This window comes from Argopecten irradians, chromosome 3 (genome assembly GCF_041381155.1).
Source record: "Argopecten irradians isolate NY chromosome 3, Ai_NY, whole genome shotgun sequence".
NCBI lineage: Eukaryota > Metazoa > Mollusca > Bivalvia > Pectinida > Pectinidae > Argopecten > Argopecten irradians.
Genome location: NC_091136.1, coordinates 36048198 through 36063902, shown reverse-complemented (window position 1 = coordinate 36063902; position 15705 = coordinate 36048198). Strand labels below are relative to the sequence as shown.

General features: G+C 31.3%; 1 protein-coding gene across 1 annotated transcript; it reads right to left on the bottom strand.

The window, feature by feature from the left end:
• Positions 1–1496: 1496 nt before the first annotated feature.
• LOC138318410 (dentin sialophosphoprotein-like) lies at positions 1497–7977 on the bottom strand. Its single transcript, XM_069260737.1, has 3 exons — positions 7886–7977; positions 4360–6037; positions 1497–1953 (listed from the first exon to the last, which is right to left on the bottom strand). The coding sequence occupies exons 2-3, from the start codon at positions 6001–6003 to the stop codon at positions 1948–1950; spliced, it is 1650 nt and encodes a 549-aa protein (XP_069116838.1). The 5' UTR covers positions 6004–6037; positions 7886–7977; the 3' UTR covers positions 1497–1947.
• Between the last annotated feature and the right edge of the window lie 7728 nt (positions 7978–15705).

The window sequence follows — 15705 nt, the reverse complement described above, 5'->3', positions numbered from 1 at the left end:
CTTGTTTACTATTCTTCCAGTCGTTTTCTTTCAGTTCGTTTTTTTTTAATTTTAGAAACAACAACTATTGTTTTTTACACCGAAGTCCTATAGATGGATTCTAGCTTATCTGCGCTGATTGTTCATTCTACGTAACTTATTTCAGTATTCTTCGGTATTTATCTTGGGCTGTGTAAGCTACGAGCTTTGGACCAAAATAAAAAAAATCGAAGAAGTAACAAGTGTAAAAGTTATTAAATGATATATCATTTTCTCAGAACTGTTTCAAATCCACAATACATATTAATAGTTAATTACTGCAACTGTATGTTAATTTACATGGACATTAACAAAAAACTTATAATTTAGACATCCGTGGATAAATACAAAAACAAATGAAATATGTATCGGAGAACGAACATTTAAAGTTTTTAGCTTCTTCAATCTTACATCATACATTCTATTTATATTTTGTCAGAACAATCTGTTAGATAAGAGGTTTGATTTCACAGTGCTTAAGTGCTGAAAGTCTTGATAGAATATGAGTACAAATGAATCTGGTTAAAACGAAATCTAATCCTTTTGTAAAGAAAAAGAGAAGGACTTATTCTTGTATTGAAATATTTTAAAAGTTATTTCAATAAATATTTCTAAAATTGAAATTTAAATCAACTTTTGAGTATGGCATGGTTGATATAAATAATTTGGGAATTATTACGAAATAATGTCTCTGTGTACTTACCGTTCACCCTGATGGCCTAGTGTGAATGTAAGGTCCAAGTCTGAGGACTACTCAGTACACAACTACGATATAAACACCAGCAGTCCTAACTCCATCACCTCACGTGGGATAAAAGGGACAATCTGACAATAAATGGTCACGCGCTACTTTTCTTTCCCACTTGTGTCGGTGGATTGACTAGTAATTAGTAATCATTAATTGATGACCTGACTATTAATCAGTTATCATATTAACACGTCAAAATCAATTAACGAGATGTCCTATACATGCACACAAGCTAATGAATTCTAATTGGAGGTCATTCGTCAAATGTCAAATACGGAAGGAGCGAGGGCTACTTAAATTCTGCTATGAAGTGTCGTTCAAATTTCATTAACAACGTTGTTATACATCTTATTAACAACGTTGTTATACATCTTATTTTACTATTGAGAAAAAGTTAACCTTTACAATTTTATCAAAACAAAGTTTTTTTATTCGTTTTTATTGTTTTTCCTAAAATTTAAGCTGCCCCTTTTCACTTATTTCAAATGTCAATTCGGAAATTCTAAAGTAAAGTTTTTAATAAGTATAAATATCATTGACCGCATGTTTTACACAGCAAACCGGAAAAGTATTCCTTCTCCTTCTGGTTTTGGACACCGTCACAAATAATGCATTTGTCCTTATCTTATTTATCCTTTAAATATGTTTTGGTTTTATTATCACCACTGACAAAGTATTTGTGAAAATAGAGCAAAGGCTATACTTTATTTCAGCTGGTACACTTTACATATATCCTTTAACATGGACAGCTTATCCAAGATTTTATTAACATAACAAGTGGCCAAACATCCACATTAATGTCGAGGTAACAACTACTTAACAACTTACTAAGACGTAAGTTATGATATATCAGGTGATGATTGCACACTATGAACAAATAAAAGGACGATACCACATCTTATGTTTTTTGAAATTGATATTGATAGTAAGTATCAAACATAGGAACCATATCGATCGTTATATAATTTACAAATAATTCGCATGTCTTTTTCAAAATTACTAGTCACCCACTCGCTAAACAAAAGCTGAGCATAATTATCATCATTACGAAAAAAACATTATGCAAAACAAAACTTTTGTTAGAACTCGATCGTATTATGACTACGTGACACACTGTCCTCTTCATCCACTAGGGGAAGTTAGGGTTTCTTCATGAACTGGTAGATCGAGTCAGTGTCAGATTAGATCTGAAAAAAACAACAAAACAAATATAAACATGTAATTGAACCAAGGATGATTTGAAATTTTTGTTTTTAATGAACATTATTTTATTTTGATGCGTTAGAATAGATCAATGTTTTATGAGACTGAGGCACTGCTTCGTCAATACACATTATTTATATTATAATTACTGATAATGTAAATTGGCTTATCCCCAGAGATATATATCTAATGAATACATCATTTCACATGTAAAGTATGGAAAATATCCCCATAAACACTGGATGAAAAGACGATGCGAAAAAATCGCCTTATAAAGTCGCCTACCATTATCTGCTATTAGGACGTAACTATTTCATACTGGTTTAGATTTTGTTGTAATGATTAAATTGAATAAATCAAAAAAATATTCAGACTTATAACAAAAATATCAAAGTGTGTTCTAATCATACACCACATCGCTGTTAAATTTCGATTATATTTCAAGTGGGTTTTTTTCTTCATGATTTAAAAATGCTTATAAGTTTCTCCTAGTGTAGCTGTTTCCAGTGTTACTATTATCTAATAAGGCCGGGTTTTATCTGTTGTCTAGCTGACGCTAACTCATCATTATTAAAGCATAGTTCTATAATCTTAAAAAAAAACTTTTGTGATTATATCTTCTCTAAAGTTGACAAGAACATAAGACCTCGCAAAAAAATACTTTCAACACAAGAATAATTCTAAGTTGTTTTAAATATTTCAGTTACAATATAATAAGCCTAATCATCTTCTGAACACCTGGGACTTGATGGGCTGTTTTAACAAGTATTCATTATCTGCACATATCTTATACAACTGCAACAAACAAAATATTATCACAACAATTGATTGACAATCATCAAAGATGTCCGTTATGCCTTAACCTGTTTTTCGTGTATAACAAGGTAAATGATACTTTATCTAATTTTATATTCATGAATATGTTAATAAAAAATCAGGCCTAATGGATGTTCCTGCGATATTTGAATTCCATTTAATCATCAGTCATGACAATAGCGAATTTCATTTCCTGGTGGAAACATTATGACATGGCCTAATCGATAAAATGTAAAATTAGAAATAATGAGATTACACTTTCACGATACTAACCACGCCCCTATGCTACGCTACTCGATCATCCGCACAGCGTTTATGAAACATGTATCTACGTCTGTCGTTCCGTGAGTGGTTCTACGTATATAAATTACAGTAAAGATCGTACAGCATTCAGCGAAGATAAGACTGTGATAGAAGTGATTGCGCTGATGAATTCTGCCATACCGGCCACTTTAATATAAAGCCTACCTGCGTAATAAGACCACTAATTTGAGATTCCCAATAGCTAATACAATATGACATGTGAATATAGACTTCAGATATAATGATAATTATCTTGGCCTGTAGTTGGTCGTAATAGACAGGTTTGACTGAATATATCATTTTAATACATGCTTGGTTTGATTCAGTTAAGAGCACTCCCCCTGTTAAAATACTAAAACAAACTGTTGCCTCAAATGAAAATAAGAATTAAAGAAAAGAAATACAAAGGCTGGAATGTTGTACGATAATTTACCAAAACATCTAATAACTTGCGAATATCATTATCATAAAGAGATATTTATATATGTAAGTATGGATGTGGCTGAAATGAGAACGCAGTTAAACAAGAGAAGGGGCCAAGGAGAGGGGTTTTAATAATGTCATATGAACAGCCAGTGTAATGTAAGGACGGCCTCATTTTATGTTGCGTGCTGCATATGTGAAGTGTGTTGGAAGATAGCAAGAAACTGCAGTATATCAAATTTAATGCGTTAGTATAATAAAGTTTAACTTGTAAATGTTTTCTCTTTACTTAGATTTATTGCTAATTGATTGTATATCAATAATAGTCATTTTCAGTTATCTAAAAAGATTGGCAGTTTCTTCGAATTATCATTTCTGAATAGACTTTGCATCATATCATTTTTGTCTGTTGCCAGAAAGTAAATCTCGCGGCTCAGTTATTGAAATTACTGTTTTGTTTTAATTTTATGTTTGCGTTTTATATCAGATGTATATATATGCATATATATATATATATTATAGAATAGCCGGGAAAACGTTAGAGATCGATCGCAGATTTGTTTTAGTTTTTTTTTTTTTTTCTATTTAAATTCCATCACAAGGATATTCAACATTTATTTATTATATATATATTATATATAAGACCTGTAAAATAAATCTGCGTTTTTCCTGGGCGCTTTCACGGCTGCCATCTCTCTTCATGGTAATTTAATTGCTTTATATGTATGTATATGAAAGCTTCTGGATATCCCTTAAATTTCTTAAACAGTTCAAAGTTTTGGAGAACGATTTACAACATTTCCTGTAATTCTTTATACCACGCTAAGGAAACTTCAGTTAAAACTTACATGTATTTCTTCTCCAAAGCCATTCAAGATTTGATGGAGTAAATTGTCCTGATCAGAACCAGAAACGCTATTTGAAGAACTGCTTGATGAGTATTGGTGTGTTTCTTGGGTGTTGGATTGCTCATTGTTAGAATAACTGTTTGCCTGATTTGTCTTACTACCTCCATTCAAAGATACTTGAAGGGTGTTAGCTGCGTTGTCACCGTAGCTTCCCTTTCGGTTTGTGCCTGCTCCTACACCCGATTGTCCTTGTGTGTATGTTTGTTGGGTTTGTGCTGCTGCGTTGCTTCCGGCACTGCCACTGTTGATACCGTGTGATGATAAGCTTTTAGATGCCATAGATCCCTGAGTATGTGCGATACCGTTCTGACCTTCTTCTAATTGTGTCAGTGTTTGCAGGAAGCTATCGAAGTCGCCATTAGCACCTGGCGTTTGCATTTGTTTAATCATATTTTCTATTTGAGCTACTTCGGCATTAGCATTCAACAAACCAGCTAGACTGAGAGCATCATCATTGTTATCATCATCATCATCAGCATCATCATTATCAATATTAGCGCTTGTCGCATCGTCATTCAAACCTGCCGCTTCCGTTTGAGTAGAGGTTTGTTCATCATGGTTTAATCCTATATCTGTCTTTTCACTGCTTGTGTCTGTCGCTAGTAGTCCCTTTAATTCTGCTTCCAGTTGTTCCAAAGAACCATCATCGTTATCATCATCATATGTTGCCGCTGTGGCATGATCTTCAGCACTATGATCATCGTTCATTAACTCCCGGTATTCTCGTTCCATTTGTAGCAAGCTATTATCATCAGTATCATCTGCTGTAGACTCCTCACCACTTTCTTGATTAGTAAGATGTAATAATTCTTGTTCCAACGCTTCAAGGCTATCATCTTGATCATCAGCATTTGCACTTCCAACGTCGTGAACCTCAACGCTTCTGTCGTCTTGTAAAAGACCCTCGAATTCTGGCTCCCTCTGTTCCATGCTATCACCGCCATCATTGACATCGCCCAGAGACAGCTCACCGCTTTGGTCTTCTTGCAGAAGTGCGGCTAATTCGAGCTCCATTTGTTCCAAGCTATTGTCGCCATCATCGCCATCGCTGACCTCACTGCTTTTACCTTGTTGCAGAAGATTTGCTAAGTCTCGTTCCATTTGTTCCAAGCTATTATCGTTAATATCATCATCGCCATTCAAGCTACCCGTTGCTGGGTCAGACAGTTCGGCGCTTTGACCTTGTGTCGCAAGCCCTTCTACTTCATGCTCTAATTGTTCCGTACTACTGTCGCTTTGCTGACCTTCCAGTCTTTGTATTTCTGCTTCCAGTAATTCCATGCTATTGAGGTCAGTATCTGCTTCGTGGCTGCCAACATTACTCAACCCTGCTAGCTCTGCCTCCAGTGCAGCAAGTTCGTTTTCATCGTCTTGGTAACTGGCATCCCCCACTTGATTTAATTCTGCCAGCAGATTTTGGATACCATCATATGTGCTTGGCGCATTGTTCATTTGCCCCAATATATCACTTAATTCCAAGTCAGATGGTGAATCATTGGGAGTGTTGAAATATTGTTTATCCTGGCCATTAATGCAACTTGCAAAGGCAACTACGCAGATAACTAGGAAAATATTGGATGACATCTTGGCGATGCTGTAGACCTGGGTGAAATAGATCCTGAAAAAATTAAAAGTAAAATCAAAAACATAATGAACAAACTATATGTTATATGATAACCCGTTTCAATGACAATTGCAACTGAGCTATATTTTTCAAGTTGATGATACCTGGGTACCTTTAAGTCGCTATTTTGGTTTATTATTCTAGCAATGTATTCATGTACAAAACATAACGTAGTCATATAATCATGCGTAAATGCAAATTAGACTTTATTGATACCACAAATATACGCTATACTCAGTAATATATAAACATATGGATATGATGTATATACAATTGAACCTATTACGCTGATCGCTTGTAGTAGTAACGTACGTTTTGGCAGAAAATCGCCAAATAGAAACAATACACAATAAATGTATTCCAGTGCCAAGCAAACCAAAAAAAAATGATGAGTGCTTTCAGGATATTTTTGAAACTAGGAACATATTTCATGCAATTTTTTTCAGAAATGTAGTATAGCAGTAAAGGCGTTCTAGAGACATATAATTTCTTGAAAGCGACGTATTTGTCGCGGGCGAAGCTGAATCGCCGTGAAAATGGTTCAAACACAGGTACTGTCATATAATTTGAGTCGAAACCGCGAAATTAAGCGGGCAAAGATAAAAAAACGCGAAATTAAGTTGGCGCGACAATAGGTGTTGATTACAGTTTAGCTATTATTTTTGGATAACTAGAAATTGAACACATTTCCCATGTGATTATTATGATATAGATGAATGCTTTTATAGCACATACCATAACATTTTGTCAGCGTTATGACGCACGCACATTTAAAAAATGAAGCTTGAGTTCGAAACACCAAAGTGATATATGTTAACGTATGGATAAGTCAAAACAAGTCAAATATTAGCGTCCATGTGTATCATGTAGACATTTGAGTACAGTTCACCATTATTGAATGTTTAAAGATGCTCCACCGCCGACAGAGCATAAATGATATTCGTCATTTGAACAATAATTGGTGTTTAATCGTGTATATATATGCCTAATTAACACAAAAACTAATATAAAATAATTTATTTCGCCTTTGATGCGTGCACAATCAATTCTTCATTCCATATAGGATATAGTGCCAAGGATTTTTTTCGGCATGCAATTAATTATTTTTTATATTTTTAACTTAAAGGAAAAATCAGAAGCTCAAAATTTTCAATGGTGGTAATGGTGTAAAGTAAGTAACTTTTGTAACTGAAGATAAATGCTTAATCGTCTGCTCCTGTTTTTGATAGTGAAAAAATACCGTCAGCGGTGGAGCATCTTTAAATGTTTAACACACTAATCGATAATGTAACGAACACAATACAATATACATATGCTCAAATCACATAATTATCTTCACTTGTGATCCCGCAAAGTTATTTTCTTCAAAGAAGTTAATCTTATATATTCATGTTACAATTTACTATTCAAGATCTTGTCATGATAGTATCTTTTTGAAATAAGAAAAGCAAAAATTTCCTTCATAAACTATTTATAACAATTTTACTTTGTAATCCGGGAAAGGCAATGAATTCAAAACATGTTACTTTATTTCCAATATATTCATGTAGTTGAATAATTAGTCTTTTATCGTAAATGTTTGTAAATATTTTTTGTAACAGTATTGAAGCACACTTAAGACGCAATATCATATTCAGGTATTCAAATGAATCAATACTTTTTCATCATTTCCTTCTTTTTTTGGCATCGAATTAGTAAAGCTCTGTGTTGGAAATCGACGATAATGTCTTGCAAAAACACTACAATATTCCTGATTTTCGTCAACAACAAAATCATTTCACTTTTCCTCAGACCGAGTATGTTTTTTTGAAACAAACGAAATTTTAATTTTAAACAACTTACCTGTTATCACTGGAGCTACGTTGATGATCGTCCTCCTATGTCCAACAGTCTGTGCGGCGTCCTGAAATCAAGTCTTACGCATTTATATAATCCTGTACGCACATCATGAATATACGAGCACGTGACTAACGATTTAATGAGATACATTATATTTGACAGGTGCTTTAATACAATCGGTATTGTTCTATACAAAACATTAGTCAGTACTTAATTGATTCATCAACTAAATACTATTACTTTATAAACGACAATTATGCGAGATAGGAGATTTTTTATCTTTCAGAAGACATTGAATGGTATAAAATATTGATCAAATTTTTAATCCATTTATTTTTTCAAATACATAATATAAGTGGTTCATATTACTTAAATATACGGCGGAATATAGTTCACACATTAATTGCTAGTGTGAAAGTGGATGTTTGTTCATTTCTGTTGAATAGTAACATGGTATTGATACATACTTCTCCGAAAATATATTTGTATAACTTTCAAATTAATGAATACCCATAAAGCACTATGATAGTGAAATCCTATACCGACCGAACATCGGGAAATAAAACAGTAACATATAATTGATCTCGCACTGGGTTTGTTACATCTTTATAAAAGTTGGTTAATCGGGGTCAGTAAGACCCACAAGGACAGATGCTTTTATAGGCTTGACCAGTAGCCTAAAGTCCTATTGTCGCATCTAATGTAAATAAACATTATTAAGAATAACTTTAAATAAATGACGTCATACAACAACTGACATCACAGTAGTTTACCATGCCATAAGAAAGCCAACTGTATTTTATTCCAATGATTTGCATAAACCTACATTTTCGAGTAGTTTGGATACTGTACTGAGAACATACAATGTATGAATTAGATTTTAACAACAAAATATAAAAACGGAAATTGAGGAATGTTTCTATTGGTGTTCAAGTTTGATCGCAAAAGACGCAGTACATGAGTTAAATACATAACTTACATTAAATGAGATATGATTTACACACGAAACATGCAATATGTCTACATAGATACCCTAACGTTCGTTTTTTTATCAAACACGTCGTTATTATTATATTATCATATTTCGAATTAGTCATTAAATCGAATACCTTTAGGTTTTAGTTGTATCAAATGTTTCTGCATTTAAACACGCAGAATTCTTCCTTTTTCGTTGAATGTTTTCAAATACCAATTAGTAGTAATAGATTGCTTTAGCTAAATTAGCTTTGTTTTGATAGTGAATTGTATGTATTTTGTTTATTAATTCGATAAAAGGACGTCCTAAAATGACCCTTGTTTAAGAAGTCAAACAAATTCAATTCACACCAAAATAAACCGACCATTCCACAGGTACATCTTCGTCATTTAGTGTTAATACAGTGACAGGCTTGACACGATTATAGAGCGACTAGTCCTATTAGTATGGATATTTACAGCTTCGGTTTGGTTAATCACTTTCTTCCTGCATCAAATTGATTAAAGACATGGTGAATATCATTACAGACACAGGCTCTGTGTATTGATGAACTGGCTTTTGTTGTATCCATTGTACTGTTTTGACATATTTTATCTACGAATTATATTATTCATATGTAAAAGATATCCCTTTTTCGATATGTATATTTTTAAGGTTGTACCACGTGTTTTTGTTATAATGTTTTTTGCGATGAATATATACATATTAATAAAATTTTAGTCCGCCTACTTTACTTTTCATTCATATTTATCGTAATATGTTATTCTTGCGCCAGTTTGTAGATGTTTGTAGATAAAAGATAATATGTGATGTTTATATCGAATGCTTCAGAAAGTGTTATGTAGACGGCAGTTTTCTGTGTCAATCGACCACCCGCTTTGTAATTTGTTGATCATCTAAATATGTATTTACACATTTAATAACATACTAACCAGTAGTTCGTAATTTTTCAATTCCGATACATATACATGTACTAGGAGTTAACTCAATGGATCCTATATTAATTTACTGTTGAATGTATATATTACTATACTTTCCTGTACTTTGAACTGAGGTGTATTTCTAATATTTGACATTTGATTCATTTAATGGTGTTATTTACAAATTGATTCTGTATTTTACAGTAATTTTATTTTATAAAGACATGAGGGTACAGACGAATTTTCATCATGCTTGAACTACATTCAAAATTTTATCGTAAAGCTAGTTTTGTGCGTTATTCAATCATCATTTTGTTTAAATTTTGTGGTCATATGTATATATCATCATTTCTTTTTACGGGAGAAGATGGATTGTTTACAACTTGTGTCTAATCCTATTTTATATATTGTGCAAATAAAATATGTTTAAATCAAATAAATGATATGTAATATTTGATGTGGTTATAACACACACTAACAGTAGATAAGTGATATGTAATATTTGATGTGATTATAACACACACAAACAGTAGATAAGTGATATGTAATATTTGATGTGGTTATAACACACACTAACAGTAGATAAGTGATATGTAATATTTGATGTGGTTATAACACACACTAACAGTAGATAAGTGTTATGTAATATTTGATGTGGTTATAACACACACTAACAGTAGATAGTGATAATATTTGATGTGGTTATAACACACACTAACAGTAGATAAGTGATATGTAATATTTGATGTGGTTATAACACACACTAACAGTAGATAAGTGATATGTAATATTTGATGTGGTTATAACACACACTAACAGTAGATAAGTGTATGTAATATTTGATGTGATATAACACACACTAACAGTAGATAAGTGTATGTAATATTTGATGTGGTTATAACACACACTAATAACAAACAACAGTAGATAAGTGATATGTAATATTTGATGTGGTTATAACACACACTAACAGTAGATAAGTGATATGTAATATTTGATATGTGGTTATAACACACACTAACAGTAGATAAGTGATATGTAATATTTGATGTGGTTATAACACACACTAACACACACACAGTAGATAAGTGATATGTAATATTTGATGTGGTTATAACACACACTAACAGTAGATAAGTGAGTAATATTTGATGTGGTTATAACACACACTAACAGTAGATAAGTGTATGTAATATTTGATGTGGTTATAACACACACTAACAGTAGATAAGTGATATGTAATATTTGATGTGGTTATAACACACACATAACAGTAGATAAGTGTTGTAATATTGATGTGGTTATAACACACACTAACAGTAGATAAGTGATATGTAATATTTGATGTGGTTATAACACACACTAACAGTAGATAAGTGATATGTAATATTTGATGTGGTTATAACACACACTAACAGTAGATAAGTGATATGTAATATTTGATGTGGTTATAACACACACTAACAGTAGATAAGTGATATGTAATATTTGATGTGATTATAACACACACTAACAGTAGATAAGTGATATGTAATATTTGATGTGGTTATAACACACACTAACAGTAGATAAGTGATATGTAATATTTGATGTGGTTATAACACACACTAACAGTAGATAAGTGTTATGTAATATTTGATGTGGTTATAACACACTAACAGTAGATAAGTGTTATGTAATATTTGATGTGGTTATAACACACACTAACAGTAGATAAGTGATATGTAATATTTGATGTGGTTATAACACACACTAACAGTAGATAAGTGATATGTAATATTTGATGTGGTTATAACACACACTAACAGTAGATAAGTGTTATGTAATATTTGATGTGGTTATAACACACACTAACAGTAGATAAGTGATATGTAATATTTGATGTGGTTATAACACACACTAACAGTAGATAAGTGATATGTAATATTTGATGTGGTTATAACACACACTAACAGTAGATAAGTGTTATGTAATATTTGATGTGGTTATAAACACACACTAACAGTAGATAAGTGATATGTAATATTTGATGTGGTTATAACACACACTAACAGTAGATAAGTGATAATGTAATATTTGATGTGGTTATAACACACACTAACAGTAGATAAGTGATATGTAATATTTGATGTGGTTATAACACACACTAACAGTAGATAAGTGATATGTAATATTTGATGTGGTTATAACACACACTAACAGTAGATAAGTGATATGTAATATTTGATGTGGTTATAACACACACTAACAGTAGATAAGTGATATGTAATATTTGATGTGGTTATAACACACACTAACAGTAGATAAGTGATATGTAATATTTGATGTGGTTATAACACACACTAACAGTAGATAAGTGATATGTAATATTTGATGTGGTTATAACACACACTAACAGTAGATAAGTGTTATGTAATATTTGATGTGGTTATAACACACACTAACAGTAGATAAGTGATATGTAATATTTGATGTGGTTATAACACACACTAACAGTAGATAAGTGATATGTAATATTTGATGTGGTTATAACACACACTAACAGTAGATAAGTGATAATGTAATATTTGATGTGGTTATAACACACACTAACAGTAGATAAGTGATATGTAATATTTGATGTGGTTATAACACACACTAACAGTAGATAAGTGATATGTAATATTTGATGTGGTTATAACACACACTAACAGTAGATAAGTGATATGTAATATTTGATGTGGTTATAACACACACTAACAGTAGATAAGTGATATGTAATATTTGATGTGGTTATAACACACACTAACAGTAGATAAGTGATATGTAATATTTGATGTGGTTATAACACACACACTAACAGTAGATAAGTGATATGTAATATTTGATGTGGTTATAACACACACTAACAGTAGATAAGTGATATGTAATATTTGATGTGGTTATAACACACACTAACAGTAGATAAGTGAATGTAATATTTGATGTGGTTATAACACACACTAACAGTAGATAAGTGATATGTAATATTTGATGTGGTTATAACACACACTAACAGTAGATAAGTGATATGTAATATTTGATGTGGTTATAACACACACTAACAGTAGATAAGTGATATGTAATATTTGATGTGGTTATAACACACACTAACAGTAGATAAGTGATATGTAATATTTGATGTGGTTATAACACACACTAACAGTAGATAAGTGTTATGTAATATTTGATGTGGTTATAACACACACTAACAGTAGATAAGTGATATGTAATATTTGATGTGGTTATAACACACACTAACAGTAGATAAGTGATATGTAATATTTGATGTGGTTATAACACACACTAACAGTAGATAAGTGATATGTAATATTTGATGTGGTTATAACACACACTAACAGTAGATAAGTGATATGTAATATTTGATGTGGTTATAACACACACTAACAGTAGATAAGTGATATGTAATATTTGATGTGGTTATAACACACACTAACAGTAGATAAGTGATATGTAATATTTGATGTGGTTATAACACACACTAACAGTAGATAAGTGATATGTAATATTTGATGTGGTTATAACACACACTAACAGTAGATAAGTGATATGTAATATTTGATGTGGTTATAACACACACTAACAGTAGATAAGTGATATGTAATATTTGATGTGGTTATAACACACACTAACAGTAGATAAGTGATATGTAATATTTGATGTGGTTATAACACACACTAACAGTAGATAAGTGATATGTAATATTTGATGTGGTTATAACACACACTAACAGTAGATAAGTGATATGTAATATTTGATGTGGTTATAACACACACTAACAGTAGATAAGTGATATGTAATATTTGATGTGGTTATAACACACACTAACAGTAGATAAGTGATATGTAATATTTGATGTGGTTATAACACACACTAACAGTAGATAAGTGATATGTAATATTTGATGTGGTTATAACACACACTAACAGTAGATAAGTGATATGTAATATTTGATGTGGATTATAACACACACTAACAGTAGATAAGTGTTATGTAATATTTGATGTGGTTATAACACACACTAACAGTAGATAAGTGATATGTAATATTTGATGTGGTTATAACACACACTAACAGTAGATAAGTGATATGTAATATTTGATGTGATTATAACACACACTAACAGTAGATAAGTGATATGTAATATTTGATGTGGTTATAACACACACTAACAGTAGATAAGTGATATGTAATATATTGATGTATATGATGTGGTTATAACACACACTAACAGTAGATAAGTGTTATGTAATATTTGATGTGGTTATAACACACACTAACATAAAGTAGATAAGTGATATGTAATATTTGATGTGTGTTATGAAGTGAACACACACTAACAGTAGATAAGTGATATGTAATATTTGATGTGTTATAACACACACTAACAGTAGATAAGTGATATGTAATATTTGATGTGGTTATAACACACACTAACAGTAGATAAGTGTTATGTAATATTTGATGTGGTTATAACACACACTAACAGTAGATAAGTGATATGTAATATTTGATGTGGTTATAACACACACTAACAGTAGATAAGTGATATGTAATATTTGATGTGGTTATAACACACACTAACAGTAGATAAGTGATATGTAATATTTGATGTGGTTATAACACACACTAACAGTAGATAAGTGATATGTAATATTTGATGTGGTTATAACACACACACTAATAAGTAGAATAAGTGATATGTAATATTTGTAATATGGTTATAAACACACACTAACAGTAGATAAGTGATATGTAATATTTGATGTGGTTATAACACACACTAACAGTAGATAAGTGATATGTAATATTTGATGTGGTTATAACACACACTAACAGTAGATAAGTGATATGTAATATTTGATGTGGTTATAACACACACTAACAGTAGATATTAGTATAACACACTAACGTAGATAGTGATATTATTTGATGTGGTTATAACACACACTAACAGTAGATAAGTGATATGTAATATTTGATGTGGTTATAACACACACTAACAGTAGATAAGTGATATGTAATATTTGATGTGGTTATAACACACACTAACAGTAGATAAGTGATATGTAATATTTGATGTGGTTATAACACACACTAACAGTAGATAAGTGATATGTAATATTTGATGTGGTTATAACACACACTAACAGTAGATAAGTGATATGTAATATTTGATGTGGTTATAACACACACTAACAGTAGATAAGTGATATGTAATATTTGATGTGGTTATAACACACACTAACAGTAGATAAGTGTTATGTAATATTTGATGTGGTTATAACACACACTAACAGTAGATAAGTGATATGTAATATTTGATGTGGTTATAACACACACTAACAGTAGATAAGTGATATGTAATATTTGATGTGGTTATAACACACACTAACAGTAGATAAGTGATATGTAATATTTGATGTGGTTATAACACACACTAACAGTAGATAAGTGATATGTAATATTTGATGTGGTTATAACACACACTAACAGTAGATAAGTGATATGTAATATTTGATGTGGTTATAACACACACTAACAGTAGATAAGTGATATGTAATATTTGATGTGGTTATAACACACACTAACAGTAGATAAGTGATATGTAATATTTGATGTGGTTATAACACCACATAACAGTAGATAAGTGTATGTAATATTTGATGTGGTTATAACACACACTAACAGTAGATAAGTGATATGTAATATTTGATGTGGTTATAACACACACTAACAGTAGATAAGTGATATGTAATATTTGATGTGGTTATAACACACACTAACAGTAGATAAGTGTTATGTAATATTTGATGTGATTATAACACACACTAACAGTAGATAAGTGATATGTAATATTTGATGTGGATTATAACACACACTAACAG

What these genes read in the sequence shown, in the direction of transcription:
- LOC138318410 (XM_069260737.1), bottom strand. Translation starts at nt 6,003, where the DNA reads ATGTCATCCAATATTTTCCTAGTTATCTGCGTAGTTGCCTTTGCAAGT.